We start from the raw sequence: 11,678 nt of genomic DNA, 5'->3' as shown, positions 1-11,678 counted from the left end.
AATTGAACCCGGGTCTTCGTGCATGCTAGGCAAGCACTCTACCACTAGGAAATAAGTCTCATGGACTTGAGTGCCTGGGCTGGCTTTGAACCATGACAGCCTCCTGAGTAGCTAGGATTACAGGCGTGAGCTACCATGCTCAGCTACTTCCTGCTTTTTTAGTTTATTGGAGATAGGAGTCTCATGAACTTTCCTGCCCTGGTAGGCTCTTTGAGATTTTTCTTTTTGGCCAGTCCTGGGACTTGGAACTCAGGGCCTGGGCCCTGTCCCTGAGGTTTTTTTTTTTTCCCCAAGGCTCTCCACTATTTGAGCTACAATGCCACTTCTGGCTTTTTCTGTTTACGGGGGAGGGAGTAGTAGGGCTGGAACTCTGGGCCCGGGCATAGTCCCAGCAGCAAATATTTTAGGCTTTATAACCCACCAATTATTTGTAGATGCCCTTCATGTAAGAAAAAAACACATTCCTACATTATGGACAAAATCTATCAGCTTTTAGCCTCTCAGGTGTTTTATTCTCATGTTCCCCTCACTCCCTAGAGGTTTTATTAAAGTTGCAATGTGAGGGCTTAGCACCCAGGTCCTGGGCCAGCTGGGACCCATCCCCATCTGATTGGCGAGTCCATTCCCAGCCACCATGGTGGGCAGGGCAGTCTGGAGCTCGGCTATGTGCCAGGGCCCATGGCCTATGTCTCCCTATGACTGCAGGTTCCATTACAGTGGAGCCCTGCTCCCTGCAGTGGTTGCTGTCTGTGGTGAGCAGGCTGGGGGACAGCCAGGTCCACCTGACTTCCAGGCATCTCTATCCCTGCTGTCTGGACTGTGGTGACATAGGCAGTGGGAGAACCAGATCTTGCTTCCTGGGTTCATTTACCTGGAACTATACATGGTACAATGCCTAGCAGGGGCACGAGGGTACAAACTAACTCCTGGCCCCATCTCCCTATCTCCTCTCTGAAAGAGCTGTGGGTATAGGAACTGCCACTGCCGCGTTAAGACAATGAGCTCCAAGTGCCAAGTAAAAGGCACAGCCAGGCTGGGGCCCACCTCCACTGGACGCTGAGCAGTCCCAGGCCTGACTCCTTGGCACGCACTGGTGATGGAGCCCATTGCTGTTGGCTGAAGAAGGCTGGACAGGCATGAGGACTCAAGTAGCATCTGGGAGAGAGAAACGTGTGTTTGCTAAGCCACCTAACATGGCGGAGAACAGCTTTGATTGAGCAGCATCTTTATTTCTAAATAAATATCCAGTGATGTGACTTCTCCAACCACCTCTAAATGCTTTAGACAAGACAAGCAGGGGCAGCAAAGGCGGGCCCGGGCCCACCCCACCCCACCCCACCCCACCGAGGAACAGCCAGTGGGGCTACAACTGAGGCCCTCAGGCTTCTCCTGACCTGCAGGGGGTGAAGGCCAGGCTCCCAGTGCTTCAGAAACCCCGGAGGAAGGCCACCCTCAGCCCTCCACCTACACGGGAGAGGCAAGTCAAGAATGGAGGTGCTTGGGAATATGTGGAACCCACCAAGCTGCACAGGGCGGGGGTGTCCGAGCTCCAGTGGAAGGCGGGTGCCCCACCTATGTCACTCCCTCATGTACACAGCTCCCCCAGTGTCCTCTTCGAGGCCCCACTGCCATCTCTGCCCAGTCCAGGCCAGCTGCACAGGGGAGATGAGCCCTCACTCAGGTGAGGGCATGCCATGGCACTTTCACCTTTTGGGACTGGAAACAGGCAGGAGAGCGGCGAGGAGCCAGGGAGAGGAAGGCCCTGGTCTTTCCCTTGGCACTGAGGTATGTCCCCACCTTTGGGGATTGGCAAGCGCTGAGGAGAGAGCCTTGTATCTCAGATAGCATGTCTGCTCAAACGCGGGGCTTGGGGATACTGAGTCCTGTCCGGCAGCATATCGATTCTCACAGCAGGCACCCAGCAGAGGAAGTGCGGCAGCCAGAGGGCCCAGGACTGGAGGGAAGGCTTGTTTTCCACCTGAAGGTCTGAATCGGTGGCAGGTAAACATCTGCTTATATGGCACCGAGGGCACCAGGCCCAGTGCTCTGCCAGTGTGCAGCCCATGGGTACATGACCCAAGTGCTCGGAAGGCCATGTCTGGCTGCTGGCCTGATAACACACACAGGGATCTGAGGGCAGTTGGGGCCTGGGGACTCAGGTGGGCATTCCAACATGCAGGGCCATTGGCCCGGCCAGCACTGCTCTTGCAAGACAAAGAGATGGCTTCTCTGCCCTGTGCTGAGAGTCGGCACCAGAGGATGGCGCTGAGCCCCTCTCAGCCCCCAGCCGGGGATGGCCATGCACATGGTGACATCACTCACCAAGGGCACAGGCCCCAGCGCCATGCATGGGGACTGGGCAGAGTGCAGCTGTTAGGAAAAGGGCAGGTGAGGTGTGGGCCTCCTGCAGACATGATTGGCAGAGTCGGGAAGCCAGTGTCGGGCCGGCGTGCGCCCATGAACGTGCGTGTATGTGTGCGTGCGCGCGCGCGCGCATGAGTGTGTGCGTACCTGAAGGCCACTTGTGTCTCAGGCGTGCATGTGGAATCCCTGCTCTGCTCCTATCTAGCGAGGAGAAGGGAACTGGCTTAGAGGGCTGATGGGACCCAATGTGGCAGGAAATGCAAGAGGAAGAGCCAGGAACAGCAATGAGGGTGACAGCAGGCAGACTGTCCTGATGAGCACTGGAGACAGAGCGCAGACACTACACTTTGTCACAGTGCTGTCCACAGGACCCCATACTTCCCATTTCTCTCACTAGAAGGCGCTGTGCCTCCACAGCAAGGGCTAGGGAAGGGCCCAGGCAGGCAGCTTCCCTGGAGCTCAGCAGAGGTAGCCCCTGGTGGCATGGGGGCAAGCAAGCTAGGGGTTGGAAAAAGGTCCGTCAGTGTTTCTCGGAGTGCAGGATGCCAGTGAGGGCATGTGACATTGCCAAGGTGGGTCACTGGGTCCTGCCACTGGGTCCAAATGGCTGCTGGTCCCCACAGAGGCAAAGGTGCCACCCATGCCCCCAGGCGATTCCTGGGGTCTGAGGATGGAGTAGCCTAGCACTCCCTGGCTTGCGCCCAGCAGGCTTGGGAAAACCCCAGCTGGTAGCAGTAGGGGAGCATTTACCTGGGACTGTGGTCTGCCACTCTGTGGGCTGGAGCCAATAGGCATTTCTGAACCAGCTAGCTCCAAAGGCCTGGAAAATTCCACACAGGCAGCAGCCATCTTCCACTTGCCTGTCTTACTTCTCAGAGAAGCTGCCAAAGGCAGGCCCCCACCTCGGAGCCCTGGCCCCAGCAGCCTTGCCCTCATGCCTTCAGAACAGCTCCTGCTCGTCGTCCTCAGAGCCTGACGGGCCCTGGCGCACCTCCTCGTACCACTTGTTGGTGAGGCTCTTCATCTGGATGCGTCCGCGGTGCAGATCCTGGGCGAGGGACACAGGAGCCCGGTCAGTGGGCTGGGGCAGGGTGGAAGGAGGGGGCAGGGCAAGGCCAAGCAAGGGAACAGGAAGGACCACTGGGCACACAGGAGGGGAGGTAGAAGACACAAGCTCTGGAACAGACATCAGATCCATTTTTCCCCAGAACCTTTGGGGAAACATCCTGGGCCTCCGTTTGCCCAGCTATCAAGTGGGCTAGTGCTGGGTCTCCTGTGTGGCTGGAGGGTGTGCGTGGTAGTACCCAGATCCTGAGACACTCCCAACAAGCTCGTGCCAGCTGAGCTTAGGCAGCTAAAATGGGGCCCAGAGGGGACGGCAGCAGGTCGACCCTGGCCTCATCACCGCCTGAGGGACCCCTGCCCCCTGAGTACTACCTAAGGACACAGAGTGCCTGAAGTCCTTGGCCTAGCTGAGGGAAGGACACGGGGGAGGAAAAGCACTGCGGCTGAGCTCAGCAATCCCAGCTCTCAGGGAGTGGGGGTGCACTGGTGGCCCACACTAGCCTCTAGCAGCCCGTCCCCCACCCATGGCCACTGAGGTCCCAAGAAAGGGAGGCCAGGGACCCTGGCCTGTCCCACCTCCTGAGTCAGCCGCCGTGTGAAGAAGGGGTTCAGGTACTTGGCGTCCAGCCACATGAAGCCCTTGAGGTCCTGCCGCCGGATGTAGTGGGCTTCATACTCCTCCTCCGTGAGCTCCGACAGGTGCTCCGACTCCACCGTGTTGCCCTGCATGACAGGGAGCCCCCGCCCCCTCCTGTCAGCAGCGCTGGCACCCAGCCATTGTAACAAATGCCCTTCTGCTGGGTGGTGTCCAGCCTACTCTGATTTAAGAATGTCTGCTACAGACCAGGAAGCAGGGGTGGGCATGTGGCTTAGTGGTAGATGCTTGCCTAGCATGCATGAAACCCTGGGTTCCATTTCTCAGTACCATATAAAGAGAAAAGGCTGGAAGTAGCACTGTGACTCAAAGTGGTAGAGCACCAGCCTTGAGCAAAAAAAGCTCAGGGACGGTGCCCAGGTGCCCAGGCCCTGCGTTCAAGCTCCAGGACCAGCAAAAAACAAAAGCAAACAAAAAACAAAAACCCCAGCAAGTATACTTGTAATCCTAGCTAATCAAGAGGCTGAGATCTAAGGATCAGAGTTCAAAACCACACCAGACAGAAAAGCCCTTCAGACTATAATTACCTAAAAGTGGAAAATGGAGCTCTGGCTCAAAGTGCTAGAGCATTAGCCTTGAGCACAAAAGCCCTGGCACCTAATGACAAAACCCAGCAAGAAAGCTGGTGGAAGAGCAAGGAGTTTGGCCTGGCGGTAAAGTGCTTGCCTGGCATACATGAAAGCCCTGGGTTTGACTCCTCAGTACCAAACACACAGGAAAAGCTGGAAGAGCTGCTAGGGTAGAGTGCTAGCCTTGAGAAAGCTCAAAGATAGTGCCCAGGCCGAGTTCAAGCCCCAAGACTGACGAAGACGGGGGAAAAAAAAAAAAAAAAAAAAAAAAAAAAAGGGGCCGGGAGTTTGGCCTAGTGGTTAAAGTGCTTGCCTAGCATGCACGAAGACCCGGGTTCGATTCCTTGGTACCACATACATAGAAAAAAGCCAGAAGTGGTGCTGAGGCTCAAGTGGTACAGCTCTAGCCTTTAGAAAGCCCAAGGACAGTGCTCAGGCCCTGAGCTCAAGCCCAGGACTGGCAAAAAAAAAAAAAAAAAAAAAGGGCATTGTGGCTCACACCTGTAATTCTAACTACTCAAGAGGCTAAGATTGGAGGATCATGGTTCAAAGTCAGCCCAGGCACTAAAGTCCATGAGAGTGGAAGTGGAGTGGCTGGCACTGTGGCTAAAGGTAGGGTGGTAGCATTGAGGCAAAGAGCTCAGGGACAACACCCAGGCCCAGAGTTCAAGCCTCACAACCACCACCACCAACAAAAAGGCAGGTGGATAGGGCAGGGAGCAGAGCCTACACATACACATGGGAAAGCCCACAGCAGCCTTGTGCTGGTGGCAGCTAAGGGGCTGAGGAGTCGCTCAGCCAAGTCCTCTGGCCCTGTTTCCCAGGCAGGCTGTGGGGATTCCTGCCATCTACAAAGGAACACCAGGGGCACTGGGTAGTGTGTGTGGAGAGGGGGGAGACAGCATAGAAGCAGGAAGAAGAGATGGTCAGTTTCCACTGACACTGGGCCAAGGCCTCCACTGGCCTCAAGAGGGATTTGAGTGAGCCCTGGGGACACTGTATTCTGGACCCTTCCAGGCAGGACCTGGCAGCGGCGGGGTCCACCTGGTTTTCCTCAGTACCCTTTGCTGTGGATGGACAGAGCCATGCTTTTAAACACATAGGGCACACATGGGGAGGAGGTCCTAGTACATCCCAGGCCCCCCCACCCCCGGCCCTTCCCCACGGCAGGGCCTGCAGCAGGCACGGCACGGACCATCTTCTCGGTCTTGCTGAGGTTGACATCCTTCTTGCTCCTGCGGCGAGCCCTGGCATCCTCGATGTCCACGAGGCGGATGAGGGGCATGGTGCTGCCACCCAGCAGCAGGATGGTGAAGAGGACGATGACGATGGTGGTGGTCCCGATGAGCTGCCGCTTCTCCATGGGCTCCAGGTCCAGGTGCAGGCTCAGGGCATAGGGGATGGCCCCTCGCAGGCCTAAGGGCACAGCAGCCGGTCAGGGGCCAGGGCAAAGGGGAGGACCCAGTGCTTCCAGGTAGGAAGGGCTGGGATTACAGCCGTGCATCAGTGCTCCTGATCCACATACATGGGAGTAGTGCTGGTGCTACTGGGATTCAAACTCAGGCTCTCCCACCTCCTAGGCCAATGCCCTCCCACTTGAACCATGTCCCTACTCAGTCTTCACACCTATTTTTAATTTTTTTGGCCAGGACTGGGGCTTGAACTCAGGGCTTGGGCACTATTTCTGAGCTTCTTTTGCTCAGAGCTAGCACTCTACCACTTGAGCCAAGCCCCACTTCCCATTTTCTTTCTTTCTTTCTTTCTTTCTTTCTTTCTTTCTTTCTTTCTTTCTTTCCTTCTTTCTTTCTCTCTTTCTCTCTTTCTCTCTTTCTTTCTTTTTTTTTCTTGTCAGTCCTGGGGCTTGAACTTAGGGCCTGAGCACTGTCCTTGGATACATTTTGCTCAGGGCAAGCGTTCTGCCACTTGAGCAACAGCACCACTTCTGGCTTTTTCTGTGTATGTGGTACCGAGCAATCGAACCTAAGGCTTCATACATGCTAGGTGATCACTCTACCAGTAGGCCACACTCCTGGACCCCCACTTCCCATTTTCTAGAGGTTAACTAGAGATAAGAGTCTCAGGTCCTTCTGTGCCTGGGCTGGCTTTGAACTTTGATCCTCAGATCTCAGCCTCCTGAGTAGTTAGGATTACAGGCGTGAGCCACTGAGCCCGGCCTCACACACATTTCTTAGACCAGGTCTTATTTTTTTGTGTGCTTGAATTCAGGGCCTTGAACTCTTGCTTGTCTTTCTTTCTCAAGAATAGAGCTCTACCATTTGAATCCACGCTTTCACTTATGACTTTTGCTTGTTATTGGAGTCTCAGTGATTTTTCTGGCTTTGAACCTCAATCATCAGATCTCAGTTTCCTAAGCACCTATTATTACAGGCATGAGCCACCAGTGCCCAGCCATGCCAGGTCTTTTGAAAGCAACATTAAGACAAATTTAAAGCTCGCTATAAATGCGAGAACCTTATGAAGCATGTTGCTATATTCTAACTCATATGTTCAGTCATAACATTTACAAAGGAAGCACAAAGAACTCTATGTATTTCCCCAAAATAAATTGAAAGATGTGTAAGGATCCGGTTCTTTAGGAACCAAAGCTTTATAAAATAATTTTCATGCTTCAAGATGTGGAGAAATGACCGAACAGCAGCTGAAATATTCAAGAAACTGCTAGAACTCTGGCTGAAGGAAAAGCAGCCATCATGAGTCGATGGGGGCTAGGTCAGCCAAGGTAGGGCATTTGCCTCCTAGCATGAGGTCCTGGGTGATATTGCCCAGTACTGCCAAAAGCAAAGGCACACCAGGCACCGCCCATCCCCAAGGGCTATCATAAGGGGACAGGACATGTCTGCCAAAGGTCAGGGCTCCTCAATGTGTACTCTGCCCCCCTCCATACAGCACCAGTGGGCCGCCCGCCTTGGGGTACCCGGGAAGACAGTAATCCAGTAACGCAGTTATCTGTGCGTGCTGGGGCCTTCCGCACAGCTCTCCCACTGCGGACTCGTGAGGTCTCTTACCACTAAACCACATGATGAACATCATCTTCGGAGTGATTTTATGGTCACGGAAGAAATTCAGCAGGTAGGAAAGAGGGAAAATGTTGACCGCTCTGCCAAACAGTACAAGCACCTGTGAGCACAAATGGAGTCAGCTCTGTTGCTTCTCACTGGACCTGGTGCCTGCTACCACAGGGTGATGCACCCACGCCTTCTAGGCTTCCTATCATGAAGATAAGCCCTGCACAGGTGCTGCTGGCAATGGCAGGGTCCATGTGTGGGAAACAAGCTTTGCGTCTCATGTTTCCACAGCGGGAGGAGAGCTAGGGAACAACAGGGCCAATGGCCAGAATTCATGTATCAGGTGTAAGGCATCTGACTGACAAGAGGACACCATGAGACAGGCTGTTGCTGCTGCTGTCTTCCCCATGGATGGAGGTCTAGAGGGACAAAGTGCATCTGGCTCCCTGTGGGGCCTCACTCCTCACAGCTCAGTGGCAGGCTGACATCTGCCCATACCTGGGTGCAGAAACAGAGCTCTGGGCAAAAAGAACCTGCAAGTGCCTGCCATGGCTTTTGGCGCCCATCATCTCCAAAGGCCTTGGTCTCAAAGACAGTCTACAGGGCCGGGCTGGGGCTCCCTAGCGTGCAGTCTCTGGGTTAGGCACCAAGCACTGGAGATAGGAAAGACAGAAGCAACTCGGAGCTGGCGGCTCACACCCGTAATCCTAGCTACTGAGGAGGAGGCCGAGATCTGAGGGTGGAGGTTTGAAGCAAGCTGAAAGTCCCTGAGACTCAAATGACGAGTAAAAAGTCCCACGCAGAGGTGTGATTCAAGTGGTAGAGTGGTAGCCTTGAGCAAAAAAGCCCAGTGAGATGTCAAGGCCTAGGTTCAAGCCCTAGTCCTAGTACTGGCACAAAAAATATAAGGAAATACAAAATAAAACTCTACTGTGCTCTGGAATTTTTTTTTTTTTTTTTTGTGGGCCATGGGGCTTGAACTCTTATGCTGTCCTTGAGCTCTTTAGCTCAAGGCTACCACTCTAGCCTGGGCATTGTCCCTGAGCTCTTCAGCTCAGGTTACCTTCCTACCCCTAGAGCTACAGCCCCACCTACTGTTTTCTAGAGGTTAATTGGAAATAAGTGTCCCAGGTCCTTTTGTACACAGGCTGGCTTTGAACCTTGATCCTTAGATCTCAGTCTCCTGAGTAGCTAGGATTACGGGCGTGAGCCACCAGACCGCCGGCTTATTGTGCTCTGGATTCTGGTAAGTTTTTATTCATTGACTTATTTGGACACACGTATATACTCTTTAGGCTTTAAGTTTTTCTCTTTTTTTCCAGTCCTGGGGCTTGAACTCAGGGCCTGGGTTCTGCCCTTGGAACACTTTTGGCTCAAGGCTAGCCCTTCCACCACTTGAGCCACAGCACTACTTCTGGCTCTTTCTGTGTATGTGGTCCCGAGGAATAGAACCCAGAGTTTTGTGAATACTAAGCGAGCACTCTACCACTGGGCTATGCTCCTGGCCCTTTCCTTTTTTTTTTTCCTTAAAGAGAGTCTTGCTATGTAGTCAGTCAGGCCTTGAACTCATGATACTTGTGCCTCAGTCTCCTAAGTGCTGGTATTACAGGCATATGCTACCATGACTGTTTACTTTATCAAGTATGAGCAACATGCCTGGGTATGGCCTTGGATGATGACCTTCTAATGGTCAAAACACTTTTATGCCAGATAATGTGCTAAGGATTTTGACATGCATTATAACTGGCTACAAAGACCCAGCTCATTGGCTGCAGCTATTTTTCAGGCAGGGTCTTGAAGTCTGGCCTTGAGCATGAGCTCACGGTGGGCAACAGGATACCCAGCTTATTGATCAAAATGGGGGTCTCCTTAATTTTTTGCTGGGGTTGTCTTGAAACCCCAATTCTCCAAATCTCTAAATCTACATACTCTTTGTTTTTGCTCAGGTCCTGGGCTTGAACTCAGGGCTTAGCCCTGTCCCTGAGCCTTTTTGGTCAAGACTAGTGTTCTATTACTTGAGCCATAATTCCACTTCCCACTCTATCATTCTGATTTGTTTTCCTTTTCCTTCTTACTTTATTTTATTTTTTCTTCAGTATCAAGGCCTGGGCTACTGTCTTGGAGCTATTTTCCTAAAGGCTAGCACTCTACCACTGAGCCACAGCTTCACTTTCAGTTTCTGAAGGGTTAAGTGGAGATAAGAATCTCATGAGCACTCCTGCTCTGGCTGGCTCTGAACTCTAGTCCTCAGGTCTCATTCTCCTGACTAGCTAGGATTACAGGCAGGAGCCCAGCTTTGTTTCTCTTTTAAAATTTATGCTTTTTAAAGGAGACGTAAAGAGTCCTCTGGGGAGACGTACTCATTAATTCCGTCCCTTGCCCTTATGGCATGTCTGATTGTTCTTGTGGTCTATAATGGGAAGTCAAATTTGCTAGACTAGTGTTCTGAAATTAAAGCTGCATGGTTGTGACTTTTTAACAACAACAACAACAAAAAACTTAAACAGCAGATTCTATGTAGCTGTTGAACTGTTAACAGTTACATAAATGAATCTAGAGTACGTGGTTATTGATCTAAAAATAAGCAATAAAAACAAGGGATGTACTTACTATGCACCAGATGACAAACGAAATTTCAAACTTGTGAGGGAAACTAAAAATGGACAGGCCAAGAAATGCAAACACACATGTTTCTGAAACAAATCAAAGAATGCGTTATTCATCTCAACCATTTTCTCCAGCAGTATGACACTGTTCAGCAGCATAACCCAACATTCTTTCCTTTATTTTCTAGAAAATCCTACAACTGATATCTATCTATCCATCTATGTTTTTTTGGCTAGTTGTGGGGCTTGAACCTAGGGCCTGGGCACTGTCCCTGAGCTCTTCAGCTCAAGGCTAGTGCTCTATCACGTTGAGCCACTGTGCCACTTCCAGTTTTCTGGTGGTTAACTGATCTCATGGATTTTACTGCCTGGTCTGGCTTTGAACCGTGGTCCTCAGCTCAGCCTCCTGAGTAGCTAGGATTACAGGTATAAACCACCAGCGCCCACCTCTACAACTAGTATTTCTCTCTTTTCTGTCACAGAGGCACCATTTCCTTGCATCTCAGAATTCCCCAAGTGATAGTCACACTGTCCCAGCCAGAGATGGCAAACCAGGGAACTGTCCACTCTCTGAGCACTGGATTGGCATAGATGCCCACGGCGGCCCACAGCAAGGAGAGCCGCCTGTGAACTTCCTCCTTGCACAGAGGAAGCCAAGTGGCTGCCCTTGACTGGACTCACATTACTGCCAACTCAGCATTTAGAGCCCAGCTTCTGCCCAGCAGGACTGGTAAGGAGAGACCCAGCTCCAGCTCCTGGCTCCCCCTGTACCCCAGAGAGCCCAGTGTGTATTCTCAGTGTATGAGCAGCCACTGTGTATTTTAAGACAAAACACTTTATAAAATTTTAGACACTCTGCTTAAACTATGACGCTGGTGGCTCAGAATAGCCTGATAGCTAGGGAGACAGGGACTGGATTTTAAAAGTTAAACACTGTAAACCAAGTGAGGTTGCTTTAAAACATTTCAGCAGTGTTTGTTCAGCAGTCACATTCCCTGTAAAACAAGACCACAGCTGGACATCCCTCTCTGACCTCTCCTTAGCAGGCCTTCTTATCTAGGAATAGTCGTGTGCCCTTTCAAATGAGCAGTTATAACATGGCCGCATCCACTTCTGCTTCTGGCTGGCAGCATGAGTTCTAGCACATGACTAGACCCTGGCTGAATCAGCCCATCTTCACATGACTGGACTCTGGCTGAGGTGTCCACTCTGGCACATGGCACTTCCCTTCAGGTTTGTGATCTACAAACTGTAGCACTGCCCTGCACACAGCCAAATCCTCATACTTGGATGCTGGTGAAGGAGTATGTGTTTGCTGCAAATGACTCTGAAAGGGCAGCCCAGTGACTTCATGCCCAGACCCGAGCATAATACCACCCAATGGGAAACCTGC

The 11,678-nt window shown here is 52.1% G+C and overlaps 1 protein-coding gene across 1 annotated transcript in view; it reads right to left on the bottom strand.

Annotated features, from left to right (window-relative positions):
- Positions 1 to 2,709: 2,709 nt before the first annotated feature.
- Slc9a8 (solute carrier family 9 member A8) overlaps positions 2,710 to 11,678 on the bottom strand; it is a 49,512-nt gene continuing 40,543 nt past the window's right edge. The window contains exons 12-16 of the mRNA XM_090352511.1: positions 10,290 to 10,372; positions 7,680 to 7,791; positions 5,849 to 6,069; positions 4,006 to 4,152; positions 2,710 to 3,412 (exon numbers count right to left, since the gene is read on the bottom strand). Of these exons, the coding sequence (XP_090208637.1) occupies positions 3,305 to 3,412; positions 4,006 to 4,152; positions 5,849 to 6,069; positions 7,680 to 7,791; positions 10,290 to 10,372 (671 nt within the window). The 3' untranslated portion in view covers positions 2,710 to 3,304. The remainder of the gene's footprint in view (positions 3,413 to 4,005; positions 4,153 to 5,848; positions 6,070 to 7,679; positions 7,792 to 10,289; positions 10,373 to 11,678) is intronic.

Source organism: Megascapheus bottae, chromosome 18 (assembly GCF_031878675.1).
Source record: "Megascapheus bottae isolate mThoBot1 chromosome 18, mThoBot2.hap1, whole genome shotgun sequence".
Taxonomy (NCBI): Eukaryota; Metazoa; Chordata; class Mammalia; order Rodentia; family Geomyidae; genus Megascapheus; species Megascapheus bottae.
The sequence above is the reverse complement of the archived record's forward strand: the minus strand, read 5'-3'. Positions and strand labels throughout refer to the sequence as shown.